Source organism: Hyperolius riggenbachi, chromosome 12 (genome assembly GCF_040937935.1).
Source record: "Hyperolius riggenbachi isolate aHypRig1 chromosome 12, aHypRig1.pri, whole genome shotgun sequence".
NCBI lineage: Eukaryota > Metazoa > Chordata > Amphibia > Anura > Hyperoliidae > Hyperolius > Hyperolius riggenbachi.
In genome coordinates this window covers 47898192-47917720 of record NC_090657.1, presented here as the reverse complement: position 1 = coordinate 47917720, position 19529 = coordinate 47898192, and the positions used below count along the sequence as shown (strand labels likewise).

The window sequence follows — 19529 nt, the reverse complement described above, 5'->3', positions numbered from 1 at the left end:
CTCTGCTGTGTCCCCTAGATTGCCAGACCAACATCCATATCCCGGCCCTCCACAGAGGAACTTTGCTGAGGCCATCCTGGTCCCCTGGCCGTTGGGCCCTGCTCCACCAACCTGGAGCAGCCACCCTCCACCTTGTCTCCACTGGGTCTGCCAGGCTTAAATAATCCAGCATCTGGCAGGGGCCCACCAAATCCAGATCCATCTCAGCCTGCCAAGTGGGACATTAAATGGACTAGGTTACACTGCAATCCTAGGGGGGTCTTACTTTCCACTGCCTTCTCACTGTCCTCATTCTTCACTGCTCTTGTACACCTTCTATCTCACTATCCTTCCTTTCTCTCCTTCCTATCCTCTCTCCTTCCTATCCTCTCACTCTTCCTCAGGACAGACTTAGCAGGCATCTGATTCAAATTATCGCTGGAGAAGCGTTTGAGTGCCACATACTGCAGCAGATGTCCCCCTGGTCCTTTCTCCTGGGTCCTTTTGCTGGGTCCATTCTTACAGACCCCTCTAGCTATGCCTTTACTCTTCTTTCTACTCTATGCCTTGTATATGAATTTTAACAACTGTATGTATCTAATGTATGTATATGTTTGCACTATGTACATACTGTATATCTGCTGTACCTAATGTATGCTTACTGTACCACCACCGACCCTGTTTGTGCCAAAATCAATTCCAGGTAAAACTCACATTGTACTTGGCGAAATAAATTATTCTGATTCAGAACCAAAATGTTGAAAAGAAAAAATTCCCAGTATGGCGTAATATCCCACAAAGAGGCTCTCACGTTTGCTTGCTCTGATCTTAAGGCTCTGTTCTAATACAGACCTGATGAAGTGAACAGAGAACCATGAAATACGTTGACCCTTTTAGTGCTAAATAAACTATTATCCAGTCATCCTGATTTCCTGTATTTTCTACAGAATAGGTAAGCACTACATACCTCTCCATTACAAAACTGGTTCAAAGGTGCCTGGTGTAATAGGTGACTGAAATACAGTTTCCCTGTTATGCCTCAGTCTTGGGTTTTTGGTTTTTAGTATGCCCTTAAAATCTACCCAGGAGTGTGACTACCCAGATCCTGTCTTCACAGTACCTGGAAACCCAAGCAGGGGCAGTACCTAACCACAGGCTCTTTTTGGTGGTTGCAGTCTTGAAACTCAGCCTTGCGAGTATAAAGTCATATTCAGGTTTAGTGTTTGCCATAGGCACTATATTACCCAGATAAACCATTGCCTTTAGCATCAAGTATTTGAAAGCAGAAGTATTGAAATGTAGGTAAAAAAAAAAGTAACAAACTTATTTTGAGTGTTTATCCTTGCTGGAAGCTTAAAAGATATTTTATTGATAACGATATGTGGAAACATCCCGTTAGAAAAAAATTCACACAGAATAAGACCGTGCACAGTAGTGATGTACCTGTCCTTGGAGATACTCAACACTCGGGAGTAGTAGCAAAGTTACACTCTTATACCAGCTATACATTGACTACTTTATATTGTATCAAAGGGCCATATCTTCAGTGTTGTCCCATAAATTATATGATAAAATATTTGCAAAAACATGAGTTGAACTCACTTTTATGAGATACTGTAGGTGATTTAGATCAAGATAAAAAATGCAGTTAAAAATGTAAAATAAAATGTTCAAAAAAGTTTAACAAATATAAGACAAAAACAGGTTGATTTGATTCTTAACAACCACCTGTGGGGGGTGAAGGTTATTAGAATTAAAAGCTATACTCATGTCCCAGGCATCTATCAGCCCAACATTAAGGTCCCTGAAGATTCTTTTACATATAAGATACTGTATATAACCATGGTAGTCACTGAATCGCTCGATATCAAGACTAATTTCCCTGGTGTTCTCAGATTTTATAAAAACTTTTGTATCCGGGCTTCGTAAAAACAGGTCTTCTAGTGCTTTTCGTACATTAAGTAGTCTCCTTATGTAGAGGGGAAGAGGAGAGGATCGGAAATGCTGCCCTAGAGTGATCACAATAATAGTGTTGGAGCCACCAGCAAGTCGGTCGATTTCATTGGGGACATATGAATGATCTCTAACAGGATAAAAGGTTGGAGTTATAAACGGGTGTCCATGTCTTTTCCACTGCACGTAGATGTTATTTTGTAAGTCAAATGCCAAAAAAGTCTTATGTATTCCAATTACATGGTTGTCATAAAATTTTAGATCTGTAAAAGAAAAAAATAAAAAGAAAAAATGTATTATACAATGGAAAATGTAATGGATGTTAACCTAGTAACTGCACAGCATGCAGTATATCTATTATCTATGCCCTGCAGGTCTTCACCCAAAGTCCCGAGGAGGTAGATATTCATCTACTGCCGCTGTGCACGCTACTGATTGCTCCCACCCATGAATAGTTATGCTAGGGAGGCTTAATTTTTTAACTCCTTAATGACAACAGACTTACACCCTCCTAATGACCAGGCCATTTTTACAATTCATCGCATTTGCGCACACCTTCCCTGCTAATCCCCGCCCACCGCTCTTGATGCTGATTGGAGTTAGGCGGTCCTGGGGAATCCACTCTGCTGCCACTGATTGGCATTAGGCGGTTGCAAAATGGTTAATATGTGTGTCATCAGGGTATATTACTGTTATTTTTTTACAAAAATGGGCTTGTAATCAGTGACGGACGCAAACCGGAAAAAATATACCTTTATTTTTAAATAAAACATTGTCCCATATATTGTGATGGGGACAAAAAATAAACTGTAATAACTGGGATAAATGGGCAAATAAAATACGTGGGTTTTAATTATGGTAGTATGTATTATTTTAAAACTATAATGGCTAAAACCTGAGAAATAATTGTTTTATATTTTTCTTATTAGTCCCATTAAAATGCATGTAGTATAAAATAATTCTTAGCCTAATGTTCCACCCAATGAAAGCCTAATTGGAGGTGAAACAAACAAGATATAGAACATTTTGTTGTGGTAAGTAGAGATAAATTTATTGGTGAATGAATGGAAGAAGCAATGAAAGGTTAAAATAGCTCTGGTCTTCAAGGGGAAAAACCCCTCAGCTAGTTAATGTCAAACTGGTCAGATGCCGTTAAGGATGTAACCTCGTTATGCAATCAAGTATTTACTTTACTGAGTACTCTCAACTCATCCAGCAGAGATATTGCTTAGCAAGGTTTGTGTTTGGAGCTAAATGATTCAGACCTGAACAGTACACTGTAAGATAATATTTAAATGAACAGATTACAAAATACACTACTAGTAGTAAAAGTTTTATAGTCGAAGGGAACCGATGATTAAAAAAATCAGGCAGCTACTTACCTAAGGAGAGGGAAGGCTCTGGGTCCTATAGAGCCTCCCCTCTCCTCTCCCGGTCTCCTTGTTGCAGCAGCAGCTCGTACATTTGAATATCTCAGTGCGGGGGACTTCGGAAGTCTTTGGGAGCAGAGTCCTCTTGAAGACAGACTGCTCCATACTGCGCACGTGTGAGTGTGCAAGAGAGGGAGCTCACACGTGCGCAGTCTTCCGAGGCCTCCTTCGTGGCAGAGAGAGCAGTGTTTGACCAAATTGGTTGAATACCGCTACCAGGGAGCCAGCACTGGAACGGGCATCGGGAGAGTAGAGGGAAGGCTCTACAGGGCCCAGAGCCTTCCCTCTCCTTAGGTAAATATCTGCCTGATTTTTTTTTATAATTGATTCTCATTCACTTTAAGTAGTGTTTCTTACCAAAATCTGGTCAATAAAATATTGCCTATTGTAATTATTTGGGTGTTTGTAAAGTTTTAATTGAAGAGCCACTTAGTGACCAATCTGCTCCATTCAGTCTCCAGTGCAACACTGTCTGGGAACCTAGCAGCAACCTGATTGAATTTACTTCCAGGCTCACCATTGGTGAATTTGGCTGGACAGTACTTGTCTATTATACCGATGACCGCACAAGAGAACCCAGTGTCGGTGGTGACCCTAGTTTGGCAGTCTCCTGTGAAAATTCTATTTACTCCACTGACGTTGGAAAGCTGAACATCTCTTGTTCCTAAGTTAGGGTGGGTTGAAATTCACTGTTTAATTACTGAGAGTTCTAAAGCCATTAGAAAATATACCTGGGCCCATATGCAATTCACTTTTTCTCCTGACTTTTCTCCTAGGTATATTTTTCACAAGTTGTCAATGAAATGCCCTTTAAACAAGTAAACAAAAGTTATTTGAAATTGAAGATAAAAAATTATCTCCTAGGAGAAACCTCAGGAGAAAAAGTGAATTGCATATGGGTCCTGACTCCTGGGTCCCTATGCAATTCTTTTTTTTTCTCCTGACATTTCTCCAAGGTGATATTTTCACAGCTTGTCAATTTTAAATCTTTTAAATCACCGGAAAGCAAGAAAATAATCAAAATAATTTCCATTGTACTTTTTCACTTACATTTTGGTACTTTTTTAATTGCAAAGTGCTGAAAAATTATTTTAAAGAGAAGATAAAAAATTATCTCCTAGGAGAAAAAGTGAATTGCACATGGGTCCTGGTCTATGACAATGCTCTGGGGAGGAGAATTCCACGTAACTAATCAGCCTAGGCTAAACATCACTGGGAGGCCAGGGCTACATTCTATATACAGCAATATATTGATATAAAAAGTGTTTCTGATACTGAAATGTGTAAGGCCCGGTTCACGGATCGGGATGGCTCTGTGCACACTGCCAAATGTGAAAGTGAACATGTATCTGATCAACGATTTTCACTCAGTTTGCCGTTAAATACATACCTAATGCTCTTTTGAAGCCGGCGGTAAAAGCTTCCTCTTCCGCTGTGACTACACAGTGCATCATGTGACCAGTCACATGATCAAAAGAAGACGGAAGCCTCTACCGCCGGCTTCAAAAGAACATTAGATATGTATTTTACCCTCCCTCACCCACTCACCCGGCTGCTGCACCCTCCCTCATCCTTCTGCCGCTCAGGTTTGCATCCCCACATCCCCCACATCCCCCCCCCCATCCCCCGTGGAACCGTCCGTTTTTTAACTAGTGTGAAGAAACGTTCCGTTTTCTATAGCCTCAGTGCTGCAGCATTTTTCGTCCAGTTCCGTTCCACTGGGCAGAACGGTCAGGAAAATTAGAGCCTGCAGCATTTTTTAGGTCCGGGGAACGGAACATACGGAATGTATCGGTGCCAATGAGCGCATGTGAATGGAACCATAGGTTAACATTGGATCCATTCACATCCGTTCCGTTTGTACAGTATACATTTCGGTTAAATTCCACAAAAAACTCATGTGAACCGGGCCTAAAATTACTGTAAAATTGAGTATCTTGAATAATTTACTGCATTGTAGAGATGGCCCGAATGGTTCACATGCGAACTTATTAGCGCAAACAACGCGGATTCGCGTTCGTGTCGAACAGCGAGCACTCAGCAAGTTTGACCCGCCCTCTATTTTACATCATTGGGCTTAACTTTGACCCTTTACATCCTAGTCAGCAGACACAGGGCAGCCAATCAGGCTGCACTCCCTCCTGGAGCGCCCCCCCCCACCTTATAAAGGGCAGCAGAGTCGGCCATGTTCTCACTTTGTCTGCTGCCTGTAGTGAGAGATAAGGGAGAGACATTGCTGGAGAGATAGGGAAATCCTAGTTTGGTCTTGTTAGCTTGCTCCTTGCTGATATTTGTTGCTGAAATGCTCCACCAAAAAAGCTCTTTTGAGAGATAATGTTCTTGTGATGTATTTTTTTTTTTGTGTGTGTTTGGCCCACTGACCCTGCATGTACAGCCCTGTCTGTTGCAGCTGGCCCTTGCTAATTGCTATACTGTGTCAGGCCCAGCACATTCAGTGCATACCTTTTAACTGCACCTGTGTGACTGCACATTGTATTATACCACCAGCAGTCACTGCATACAATTTCACTGCACCTGTGTTGACTGCACATTGTATTATACCACCAGCAGTCACTGCATACCCTTTCACTGCACCTGTGTGACTGCACATTGTATTATACCAGCAGTCAGTACCTTTCACTGCATCTGTGTGCCTGCACATATTGTATTATACCAGCAGTCAGTGACAGTGTATACCTTTCACTGCATCTGTGTGCCTGCACATTGTATTATACCAGCAGTCAGTACTTTTCACTGCATCTGGGTGATTCCACCTTTTATTATACCACCACCAGTCACTGCATACCTTTTCACTGCACCTGTGTGACTGCACATTGTATTATACCACCAGCAGTCACTGCATACCTTTTCAGTGCACCTGTGTGACTGCACATTGTATTATACCACCAGTATTCACTGCATACCTTTTCAGTGCACCTGTGTGACTGCACATTGTATTATAGCAGCAGTCAGTGCATACCTTTTCATTTCACCTGTGTGACTGCATATTGTATTATACCACCAGTCACTGCATACCTTTCTCTGCATCTGTGTGCCTGCACATTGTATTATACTAACAGTCAGTACCTTTCACTGCATCTGTCTGACTTTGCATTTTATTAGTCAAGTCAGTGCATACCTTTCACTTTATCCCCCGAATATGGACAAAAGAACAGGCAGAGCCAGAGGCAGGCCATCCGGAAGGTCTGTTCGATTTGATGTTTGATTTAGTGTAGCCCTGAACCAAAGTAGAGTGTTCAGAAGGCACATGCCATCAACTCCCACAATTGTCAGGACGTAGTTAACTATTTAAGACAGAACACCATCTTCCTCAGCTTCCGCACGGAACTGTGACATATCTTCCTCCTCCTGCTCTGATTCTGGCACTCCACTTAACTCTCAGCTGGCAGCCAGCCACCACTGCTACTACTAGCACCACATCCGCTCCATCTGACAGTTCGCAGGAGTTATTTTGTGGGGAATTAACGGATTCACAGCCATTATTGTTACAAGATGAAGGCGTTAAGCATGTTACACCACCACCTCATATGTCTGAGTTAGGCGTCCATATGGCAATAAGGTGTGAGGAGGATGAAGTACCTGTTGTTGTTGCAGTTTTGAGGTGTCTGATACAAGCAAAGCTGTGGAGGACGATTATGATGATGATGATGATGATACTGCCATGGATGTCACGTGGGTTCTCAATAGACAAGTTGAACAGGGGGACAGTTCAGAGGGAGAGTCAGAGAGGAGTAGGAGGAGACGAGTTGCTTGCTGAAAGAAGCAGGGGGAGCTCGTAGTCAGAAACAGCTCGTGGCAGTCGGCATGTATTGCCACCTATGGACAGCCAGCCAACATGCCCTTCAAGGTCAGCTGCTGCGGCCAACACCAAAGTGCCATCATTCCAGGGCTCAGCGGTGTGGAATTTTTTTTTTGTGTGTTTGCCTCAGATGAGAGCAATGCCATCTATACTTTGCCACCAAAAATTGAGTCGTGGAAAGACCAAGACCCACATAGGGACAACTGCCTTACGAAGGCACGTGAAGAAGCACAAACAGCAATGAGATGGCCACCTGAGGAAAAGCAGCACACAAACACAAAGCCACCCTCCTCCTCCTCTTCCTCCTTCAGGTGCAGCATCTTCAGCCGCTTTATCCCTTGCACCTTCACAGCCACCCTTCTCCACTCTGCCTCTCACCTTGAGCGGTTCCTGCTCCTCTGCCCACAGCAGCCAGGTGTCCATTAAGGAAATCTTTGAGCGGAAGAAGCCAATGTCTGACAGTCACCCCCTTGCCCGGCGTCTGACAGCTGTTACCATACCAGCTGGTGGACTCTGAGGCCTTCCAAAAATTTGTGCCGATTGGAACACCACAGTGGAAGATACAAGGCCGCAATTATTTTTCTAAAAAGGCGATACCCAAACTGTACCGTGATGTTGAAAGGCAAGTGGTGTGATCTCTGGCACACAGCATTGGGTCAAGGGTCCATCTGACCACTGGTCTGTAAAGCACAGTCAGGGCAGCTACATTACTTACAGAGCACTTTGGGTCAACCTGGTGACCGCTGGCAAGCAGAGAGTACGTGGCTGTGCAGCAGACCTAGTTGTGACCAGGGCCAGATTTACATCTCAGGAGCCTATAGGCACAGACGTTCTGGTTCCCTAGACTCCACCTCTCAGCACAGGCCACACCCCCAAATCACATTCCATTTTCTTATGGAATAAGGTCACTTTCATATCTATGTAGCGCATGGCCATGCTTTCGGACTGCAACGCGTATGATTGCACGCCATCTACGCCGCTACCTGCTGCAGATTCATTACAGTGAATTGATGATCTCTGCGCTTGCAGGCAGAATGCATGCAGCAGTAGGCAAGCGCATCATAGCGCATTGTACTGCTGCGCAGCACGTATAATGTGAACGGCAGAAGGCTGTCTATGCCCTTCTCCCGTTCTTGCATGTCACCACGTCATACGTGCTTCCAAATGCGCACGGAAGCGCGTATGATGCGAACGAGCCCTATGTCCACACAGGGTAAAGGCACAGACCCCCACCCCCAACAATCCCACACCACTAACACAGGCCCAACCCCCCCCCCCCCCCCCCATAAAGCCCCCACATCACCAACACAGGCACAGACCCTATCCTTCTCCCACCCAAAATAAACCCCCCACATCACCAACACAAGCAGACACTTCTCTCCCCTCCCCTCACATCACCAACACAGCAGACGCTTTCCTCCCCTCCCCCCACATAACCAACACGAGCAGACCCTTTCCTCCTCTCCCCCACATCACCAATACGAGAAGACCCTTTCCTCCCCTCCCCCCACATCACCAATAGGAGCAGACCCTTTCCTCCCCTCCCCCCACATCACCAAAAGCAGATCCTTTACTCTCCTCCCCCACATCACCATTACGAGCAGACCCTTTCCTCTCCTACATCACCAATATGAGCAGACCCTTTCCTTCCCTCCCCCACATCACCAATACGAGAAGACCCTTTCCTCCCCTCCCCTCCCCCACATCACCAATACAAGCAGACCCTTTCCTCCCCTCCACAGACATCACCAATTTGAGCAGACCCTTTCCTCCCCTCCCCCCACATCACCAACACAGCAGATCCTTACCTCCCCTCCCCCCATCACCAATACGAGCAGACCCTTTCCTCCTCTCCCCCCACATGACCAATAGGAGCAGACCCTTTCCTCCCCTCCCCTACATCACCAATAGGAGCAGACCCTTTCCTCCCTCCCCTACATCACCAATACGAGCAGACTCTTTCCTCCCCTCCCCCACATCACCAATAGGAGCAGACCCTTTCCTCCCCTCCCCCACATCACCAATAGGAGCAGACCCTTTCCTCCCCTCCCCCACATCACCAATAGGAGCAGACCCTTTCCTCCCCTTCCTCACATCACCAATAGGAGCAGACCCTTTCCTCCCCTCCCCCACATCACCAATAGGAGCAGACCCTTTCCTCCCCTCCCCCACATCACCAATACGAGCAGACCCTTTCCCCCTCGCCAGACATTAAAGCAGATAAAAAAAAAAATTATGATTTACCACAAGCTTCCATCACAGGTGCCACTGTGGGAGCCATGGAGCGGAGCCTTGAGATGCCAGCCCAGGGAGAAGGAAGCTGCATGTAACCTTCTCGCCCGTCCATGCCTGCTCTCTGAACTTCCCGACCACTGTGTGTGCCTCTCTCACAGGGCAAGCGCTGTAGTACTATACTGTACTGCACTGCAGGAGGACTCATTTGTCAGTGTCACTGCTACAAACATGGTTCCTCCTTTCCCGATAGCTACGCACGCTGCAAGCAGTGGCAGTGACATGCTGCATGGTGCGTGCATAAGTGATTACAGCAGCTGCCAACTGCAGGACAGACCTGACGATTGTGAGAGCGGACAGGCGGGGGTGAATGACTTGCACTCCCGGGTCTTTTTATACATATAGGGGGACATTCGGGGTGCCGCCTCTGCCCAATAAGGCACCTATAGGCACGTGCCTAGAGTGCCTTATGGTAAATCCAGCCCTGGTTGTGACACCTCCACAGCTTGCAGTCAGGCCTGCTGCCATTCTCTCCTTCTCCTTTTACTCCTCCTGCTACATCCTCTTTGCTGTTGTCCTCGGCTGAGTGGCAGTGCCACTCTACTGGTGCTGCGATCTCCTCTCCAACTACACTCCCCCAGCTCCCCATGCTGCATGCCAGGTACGACGGTGTCACGCCATCTTGGACATGTCTTGCCTCAAAGCCCAGAGTCACACTGGAGCAGCTCTCCTGGCTGCTCTGAACAAACAAGTGGATCAGTGGCTGACCCCGCACCAACTGGAGATTGGCAACGTGGTGTGTGACAACGGCATCAATCTCTTGTCTGCTTTGAGTTTAGGAAAGTTGACACACGTACCCTGCATGGCACATGTGCTGAATCTTATAATCCAAAGATTTGTGTGTAAGTACCCAGGCTTACAGGAGGTCCTGAAGCAGTCCAGGAATATGTGTGGGCATTTCAGGCATTCCTACAGACCATGGCGTACTTGGCCGATATTCAGTGGAGAAACAACTTGCCAGTGATGCTCTTGATTTGTGATAGCCCGACTCGCTGGAATTCAACGCTCCTCATGTTTGACCACCTGCTACAACAGGAAAAAGCCGTCGAGTATCTGTAAAGCTGAGCATTTTCTGGCTGAAGTACTGGACACTTATGCGTAATGCCTGCAGGAACCTGGTGAGTCACAGTGAAGGCGCCATCAGCGACTTGATCCTATATGCTTTCTTCCTGGAGCGTGCTGTGCGTAGAGTGGTGGATCAAGCTTAGAGGAGCGTGAACAGGAAGAGGAGGAAGATTTGTTGGAAGCATCACCTGCGGAATCATCAACACCTGCAGCATCACAGAGGAGGGGGGAGGAGGAGGAGTCATCGTCTGGGGAAGAGAAGTCAGAGGAGGAAGGTGGCTTTGAGGAGGAGGCGGAATAACAACCGCAGCAGGCGTCACTGGGGGCTTGTGCTGCTCACCTTTCCTGTGGCATTGGTCATGGCTGGGGGGAGAAGGAGAACTTACTTGACGTCACTGAGGAAGAGCAAGAGGAGATGGCTAGTAGGTTAGGCTGACCATGCGTCCTCTTTTGCCCGGACAGGTCCACTTTTTCAGACCTGCCCGGGCTGTCCTACCGGATTTTTGAAATGTCCGGTGAAGTGAAGAGCCGAACACACTTGCAGAGATCCATTGCGGCTTAGATGAGCCGAACACTGCGAGCCAGCGACAGAAGAACCGCTTGCAGAGATCCACTGAGGCTGAGATGAGCCGAATACTGCAAACCCAAGCAGCAGAAGAACCGCTTGCAGAGAATCTCTGCAAATGGTTCTTCTTCCTTGGGCTCGCAGTATTTGGCTCATCAAAGCGTCAGTGGATCTCTGCAAGCTGTTCTTCTGCCGCTTGGGCTGCAGGAGAAGCGAGCTAGGAAGTGCCGACAGCTAGGGGGGAGGAGGCGGAAACAAGCCAGCGGCAATAACACACAGGCTGTGTGTGAAAGCAAGTCATCGGAATGCCGGGGATAAGATAAGGAAGCCTCAGATGGGAGGGGGAGAAGAAAAGTGGACAGCCTGACACAGGGCAGAGAGAGGAGGCTGAGATTGGAGGGGGGAGAGGTGAGCTGACAACAGAGGGAGAAGGGTGAACAGACAGAAGCAGAGTGCAGCCTCAGCCACTACTAGTGTCCTGCATATCTGTGCACTGTGTAGAAAACTCCAAGCCCTTGTCAGCCACAGTACTTCAACACAAGCTGGACACTTGTTAGACACCCTGTATACATGCTTGTTATATGCTATTAAACCTGTAATGTCTTAAAAAAAAAAGTCCTCTTGTCTCCTGTTGCAGCCAAGTTTTATTCTCGCAAGTCGATGTCCCTGGCCATGCGCATCTACGTTCGCGTTCCCTTCGTGTCCTGCGCGGGTGCAGTGCAAGGTTTTCTCCTACTGTGCAGGATGCTCTTGGTGATGGGAGTGCGAATGAGGACGTTTGTGTGGCCAGGGGCAGTGGACAATGACTTGCAAGTCCGCAAGAACAAAACTTAGCTGCGGCGGGGGACTGGTGGATCGTTCAGAGACGGCGTGTGCCCACGGAGGCTGCAGGGGGCTGGCAGAAGCTCCAGGTAAGTGAAACTTTTTTTAAAGACATTACAGGTTTCCTTTAAAGGAATTCTGAGATGTTTAATAGTTTTGTTTTCATACTTACCTGGGGCTTCCACCAGCTCCATGAGGTGCGTTGACTCCCTTGCCTTCCTCTCCAGCCACTCTGTTATCTTATTATCCCCTCCAATAATCTGTCCAGTCGCACTCTTTGCGTTGGTGACTTGGTCAGAGGAGAACGAGGGAGGTATATTTAGGCAGCCGCACGCAGCATGGGGGAAAGAGCATTTTGTGGGGAAATGTGCTGCCAATCTCATTGCATTTGTGGGGAAATGTGCTGCCAATCTCATTGCATTTGTGGGGAAATGTGCTGCCAATCTCATTGCATTTGTGGGGAAATGTGCTGCCAATCTCATTGCATTTGTGGGGAAATGTGCTGCCAATAAGATTGCATTTGTGGGAAAATGTGCTGCCAATAAGATTGCATTTGTGGGGAAATGTGCTGCCGATCTTATTGCATTTGTGGGGAAATGTGCTGCCAATCTTATTGCATTTGTGGGGAAATGTGCTGCCAATCTCATTGCATTTTGTGGGGAAATATTCTGCGAATCTGATTGCATTTTGTGGTCGGCCGGCCTCCGCCATGTGGTCTGGAAAAGAAAAACGACCCTCCATGCCTGCGAAGTTGGACAGCACACTGCTAAGGTCTTGTATATTTGGCCCCACCCATGACCACGCCCACATGCTGCTGTGATCGTCCTCTTTTTGGAAATCAAAATATGGTCACTCTATAGTAGGTCGGCATCCGACTTTGTGCAGATGGGGTCTTTCATGCTGTCCAGCCTGTTGAGGGACTACCATATAAAAAAAACTCAAGGGGGATGACCTGTACTGGATGGCAATGCTACTAGACCCTTGGAATAAGCACAAAGGGGCGGAAATGTTACCAAATTACCAGAAGGCAGAAAGGATGCAGCACTTGCACAACAAGCTGGCAAGTATGCTTTACAGTGCATTTAAGGGTCATGTCACAGCACAACGGAATAAAGGTGCCACTGCCAGTAATCTTCCTCCTCCTCCCATATCTAGTACGCAGGCAAGGACAAGGCGCTCTAGCGATGTCATGGCGATGTCAGACATGCGGACATTCTTTACTCCAATGCCTCGCCTTAGCCCTTCCGGATCCACCCTCCACCAATGCCTGGACCGGCAGGTAGCCGGCTACCTGGCCTTAAGTGCGGATATAGACACTGTGAGCAGCGATCAACCCCTAGACTACTGGGTGCGCAGGCTTGACCTGTAGCCAGAGCTGTCACAATTTGCCATCCAACTTCTGGCTTGCCCTGCCTCATGTGTCCTGTCAGAAAGGACCTTCGGTGCAGCTGAAGGCATTTTCATTGAGAAGAGAAGTCGCCTAGGTCAAAAAAGCGTTCAGTACCTCACCTTTATCAAAATGAATGAGGCATGGATCCCGGAGGGCTACTGCCTGCCAGAAGAGTAAGTCAGTCCCCACACACAGCATCTCTGCCTGCACGCCATGTGCAAGCCTGCCCGAAGACTAAGTCAGTCCCCACACACAGCATCTCTGCCTGCAGTCCGCTTGACTGCTTTCCCTGCCACCACCAACAGGGTCCAGGACTCCAGGTGGATCTCTGAATTTTTAAGGCCGCTGCTAGCAGCGGCCGCGAACAAAAAGACTAAAAACATTTCTGGTGCGCGTACATGCCTAATTTTTCTGGCTGCACTGCGGCTGCAACAACAAAACAACCTTCCGCGGTGAAGGGGCTTGCGTATCACCCGTGGCGGCGCTACACTGGGGCTTGCCGGGGCTGAAGCCCCAGCAGAGAAACTGTAAGCCCCTCGGAAAGCCCCCCCCCCCCTGAATTAAGAGCTGACTCTAGCGTGGGGTGAGACACTTATCATTCCCAGGAGGGGGTCCTATTACAGCTATAGTCTCCGGGCTGAAGCAGACACTAGAGCTTCAGCCGCCTGGTCCACTCCTGTCTCCTCCTCAGCAATACCGCTCTGCACGCATTGAATCAGGAAGTAGTGCAGAGCGTTATTGCTGAGGAGACAGGAGTGGACCAGGCGGCTGGAGCTCTAGTGTCTGCTTCAGCCCGGAGACTATAGCTGTATCTCCTGCTCGGCACCATGCATAAAAGGACCCCCCGTACGCTGAGGTGAGGGAATGATGGGGCTCCCCTCCCAGCCTCTGCAAATAGTCCCCCCACCCTCCTGACCAGGTAGAACTTTATGTGCATTTACTGGGGTAACGCTGTCTTGCATGCATTTACTGGGGTAATGCTGTCTTACGTGCATTTACTGAGGTAACGCTGTCTTACGTGCATTTACTGGGGTAACGCTGTCTTGCGTGCATTTACTGGGGTAACGCTTTCTCTTATGTGCATTTACTGGGGTAACGCTGTCACTTACATGCATTTACTGAGGTAACGCTGTCTTACGTGCATTTACTGGAGTAACACTGTCTCTTATGTGCATTTACTGTGGTAACGCTTTCTCTTATGTGCATTTACCGAGGTAACGCTGTCTTACGTGCATTTACTGGAGTAACACTGTCTCTTTTGTGCATTTACTGGGGTAACGCTTTCTCTTATGTGCATTTACTGGGGTAACGCTGTCACATACGTGCATTTACTGCTGTAACACTGTCTTACATGCATTTACTGGGGTAACGCTGTCTTAGGTGCATTTACTGGGGTAACTCTTTCTCTTATGTGCATTTACTGGGGTAACGCTGTCTGTCATTATGAGCATTAACTGGTGAAAAGCTGTCTCTTATGTGCATTTACTGGGGTAACACTGTCTGTCATTATGAGCATTAACTGGTGAAAAGCTGTCTCGTATGTGCATTTACTGGGGTAACGCTGTCTGTCATTATGAGCCGCCTGGTCCACTCCTGTCTCCTCCTCATCAATACCACTCTGCACGCACTGAATCAGGAAGTAGTGCAGAGCGGTATTGCTGAGGAGGAGACAGGAGTGGACCAGGCAGCTGGAGCTCTAGTGTCTGCTTCAGCCCGGAGACTATAGCTGTATCTCCCGCTCGGCGCCATGCATAAAAGGACCCCCCATACGCTGAGGTAAGGGAATGATGGGGCTCCCCTCCCAGCCTCTGCAAATAGTCCCCCCACCCTCCTGACCAGGTAGAACTTTGTGCATTTACTGAGGTAACGCTGTCTTGCGTGCATTTACTGGGGTAAGGCTGTCTTGCGTGCATTTACTGGGGTAACGCTGTCTTACGTGCATTTACTGGGGTAACGCTTTCTCTTATGTGCATTTACTGGGGTAACGCTTTCTCTTATGTGCATTTACTGGGGTAACGCTGTCACTTATGTGCATTTACTGGGGTAACGCTGTCTTACGTGCATTTACCGGGGTAACGCTGTCTTACGTGCATTTACTGGGGTAACGCTGTCTTACGTGCATTTACTGGGGTAACGCTGTCTTACGTGCATTTACTGGGGTAACGCTGTCTTACGTGCATTTACTGGGGTAACGCTGTCTGTCATTATGAGCATTAACTGGTGAAAAGCTGTCTCTTATGAGCATTTACTGGTGAAAAGCTGCCTGTCATAATGTGCATGTACTTCATTTTTTTTTTATGTAACTACATTAGCTGTTTCAACTACATTACAGTTAGCCCTGCCTAGTGTTAGGCGAACACCTGGATGTTCGGGTTCGAGAACGTTCGCCGAACATGGCCGCGATGTTCGGGTGTTAGCGCCGAACTCCGAACATAATGGAAGTCAATAGGGACCCGAACTTTCGTGCTTTGTAAAGCTTCCTTACATGCTACATACCCCAAATTTGCAGGGTATGTGCACCTTGGGAGTGGGTACAAGAGGAAAAAAAATATTTGAAAAAGAGCTTATAGTTTTTGAGAAAATTTATTGTAAAGTTTCAAAGGAAAAAATGTTTTTTAAATGCGGAAAATGTCATTTTTCTTTGCACAGGTAACATGCTTTTTGTCGCCATGCAGTCATAAATGTAATACAGATAAGAGGTTCCAGGAAAAGGGACCGGTAACGCTAACCCAGCAGCAGCACACGTGATGGAACAGGAGGAGGGCGGCGCAGGAGGAGAAGGCCACGCTTTGAGACACAACAACCCAGGCCTTGCATGAGGACAAGAAGCGTGCGGATAGCAATGCATTTTGTCGCCATGCAGCCATAAATGTAATACAGATAAGAGGTTCCGTAAAAAGGGACCGGCAACGCTAACCCAGCAGCAGCACACGTGATGGAACAGGAGGAGGCGCAGGAGAAGGCCACGCTTTCAGGCGCAACCCAGGCCTTGCATGAGGACAAGAAGCGTGCGGATAGCAATGCATTTTGTCCCCATGCAGTCATAAATGTAATACAGATGAGAGGTTCAATAAACAGGGACCGGAAACGCTAACCCATCACAGATGTTCATTGTTCATGTTACTTGGTTGGGGTCTGGGAGTGTTGCGTAGTCGTTTCCAATCCAGGATTGATTCATTTTAATTTGAGTCAGACGGTCTGCATTTTCTGTGGAGAGGCAGATACGCTGATCTGTGACGATGCCTCCGGCAGCACTGAAACAGCGTTCCGACATAACGCTGGCTGCCGGGCAAGCCAGCACCTCTATTGCGTACATTGCCAGTTCGTGCCAGGTGTCTAGCTTCGATACCCAATAGTTGAAGGGTGCAGATGGATTGTTCAACACAGCTACGCCATCTGACATGTAGTCCTTGACCATCTTCTCCAGGCGATCGGTGTTGGAGGTGGATCTGCACGCTTGCTGTTCTGTGGGCTGCTGCATGGGTGTCAGAAAATTTTCCCACTCCAAGGACACTGCCGATACCATTCCCTTTTGGGCACTAGCTGCGGCTTGTGGTGTTTGCTGCCCTCCTGGTCGTCCTGGGTTTGCGGAAGTCAGTCTGTCGGCGTACAACTGGCTAGAGGAGAGGGAGGATGTCAATCTCCTCTCTAAAGTCTCCACAAGGGCCTGCTGGTATTCTTCCATTTTGACCTGTCTGACTCTTTCTTCAAGCAGTTTTGGAACATTGTGTTTGTACCATGGATCCAGAAGGGTATAAACCCAGTAATTGGTGTTGTCCAGAATGCGCACAATGCGTGGGTCGCGTTTAATGCAGTCTAGCATGAATTGAGCCATGTGTGCCAGAGTCCTACCAGAATCCTCATCATCCTTTTGTGAGCGTTGTGATAGTTGTGATGCATCATAGTCGTCACCTTCTTCCTGGTCTGCTTCTGCTGACCATTCGCGCTGAATTTGTGAAAGTCCAACGTGCACCGCTCTGGCCCTCATCAGTGGTGGCATGAAATTCCTGCTCCAACTCCAGCTGTTCCTCCTCCTCTTCTTCGTCATAGCTGCTGGGGCCAGCGTTTCCTGAGGCAGATGGCCTGATGTTGGTATCATCACGCTGATCGTTTTCTCCTTCAGATTCCCCCAGTTGCATCATGACAGCTGTTTCCTTGATTTTCAACATTGACTTCTTCAGTAAACACAGCAGTGGTATGGTAATGCTGACTGAAGAGTTGTCACTGCTCACAAGCAACGTGGATTGCTCAAAATTTTGGAGGACTTGGCAGAGGTCCAACATGTTGGCCCAATCGGATCCACAGAAGCTTGGCAGCTGTCCGGATGCGCCTCGGTACTGCGCCGTCATGTACTTGACCACTGCACTCTTCTGCTCGCAAAAGCGGGCTAGCATGTGCAGCGTAGAATTCAAGCGCGTAGGGACATCACACAGCAAGCGATGGTGGGGGAGATTGAAGCGCTCCTGCATCTTGGCGAGTGCCCCCGAAGCAGTACTGGAATTTCTACAATGTTTGGCCACTCGTCACACCTTCAACAGAAGATCGGCCACACCTAGGTATGTCCTCAGGAACCGCTGAACTACTAGGTTAATCACGTGCGCCAGGCAAGGGATGTGTGTCAGCTTAGCCAACCTTAAAGCGCGAATGAGATTACTCCCATTATCACACACAACCATGCCCGGTTTCAGGTCCAGCGGTGCCAGCCACAAATCCGTCTGTTCCTTAATTCCCCTCCAAATTTCCTCCCCTGTGTGCTGCTTATCCCCAAGGCAGATCAGCTTCAGCAACGCTTGCTGACGTATGCCAACAGCTGTGCTGCACTGCTTCCACGATCCTACTGCTGCTGGGTTAGCGTTTCCGGATGAGGTACAGCTTTGAGATGCGTTGGAGGAGAAGGAGTCAGAGAGGTAGGTGCTGCTGCTGTTATCCAGTGGGAGGGACGGCGGTGCAGCTGTTTGCGGCGTGGGCAACACCCGCGCCGTAGCAGGTGAGGAATTGCTGCCAGGCTCCACAAGGTTCACCCAGTGCGCGGTAAGGGAGATGTATCGACCCTGGCCGAACGCACTTTTCCAGGTGTCGGTGAGGTGAACCTTGCAGGCAACGGCATTCTTCAAGCTTCGGGTTATTTTGCTGACCACGTGTTAATGCAACTCAGGCACTGCAGAGCGCGCAAAGTGGTAGCGGCTGGGAACCACGTAACGTGGGATGGCCACTGACATCATGCCCTTGAAGCTGTTTGTCTCCACCACTCGATATGGCAGCATTTCACAGGCCAGAAGCTTGGCTATGCTGGCTGTTAGTGCCACGGCCCGGGGGTCATTTGCTGGCAATTTCCTCTTGCACTCAAACATCTCCAAGACAGACAACTGAACCGTAGGGCTGTACACTGAAGGGCTGTTGGTTGTTGTGTTTGATGAAGACTGGGAGACCTCAAGAGCACTATTCCTGAAAGTTACAGTGTCAGCGTCGTCTGATGTTTGTGAATGTTGTTGTGAACCACGCAATGGCTGGGCTACTGCTGCTGCTGAGGAGGGTCTGGTGGTGAGTCTGGTGACCCCAAGGGAGGCAATGTTGCTGGTACCCTATCCTGCCGCGTTTGCCCACAGAGTGGGATGTTTGGATACCATGTGGCGGGTCATGCTGGTGGTGGAGAGGTTAACATTTTTCCTCCTGCTCAGGCGGGTCTTGCCCACCTTGCAAATCACCATGGTACCATCCTTACTGCAGTCTTCAAAGAAAGGCCAGACTTTGGAGCACCTGCCTTGCTGGCGATTTCTGTTTGCGCCTCTTTTGCGTCTCACTTGAACTTCCACGCTTGTGGTGCCTGAAATTTCGCGCCGCCTACCTTGTGGCACAAGGCGAACTCGTGCAGCAGTGGGTTCTTCAACAGACTCATCTGTGCTGCTACGACGGCGATGTTCTCCTTCACATACAAAATCTTTGTCTCTGTCCACATTGTCCAAACCCTCCTCTTCCATCTCCTCAAACTCGTCATATGTGATTGTGGGCCGCCACCGTGGAGTAGAGCTCCCCAGAACAACCTCTGCGTAGTGTTGGGCGAACAGTGTTCGCCACTGTTCGGGTTCTGCAGAACATCACCCTGTTCGGGTGATGTTCGAGTTCGGCCGAACACCTGACGGTGCTCGGCCAAACCGTTCGGCCATATGGCCGAACTAAGAGCGCATGGCCGAACGTTCCCCGAACGTTCGGCTA

The 19529-nt window shown here is 48.2% G+C and overlaps 1 protein-coding gene across 1 annotated transcript in view; it reads right to left on the bottom strand.

Annotated features, from left to right (window-relative positions):
* Positions 1 to 1659: 1659 nt before the first annotated feature.
* LOC137540929 (NXPE family member 1-like) overlaps positions 1660 to 19529 on the bottom strand; it is a 55117-nt gene continuing 37247 nt past the window's right edge. Inside the window, exon 4 of the mRNA XM_068262107.1 lies at positions 1660 to 2195. Coding sequence (XP_068118208.1) covers positions 1660 to 2195 — 536 coding nt within the window. The remainder of the gene's footprint in view (positions 2196 to 19529) is intronic.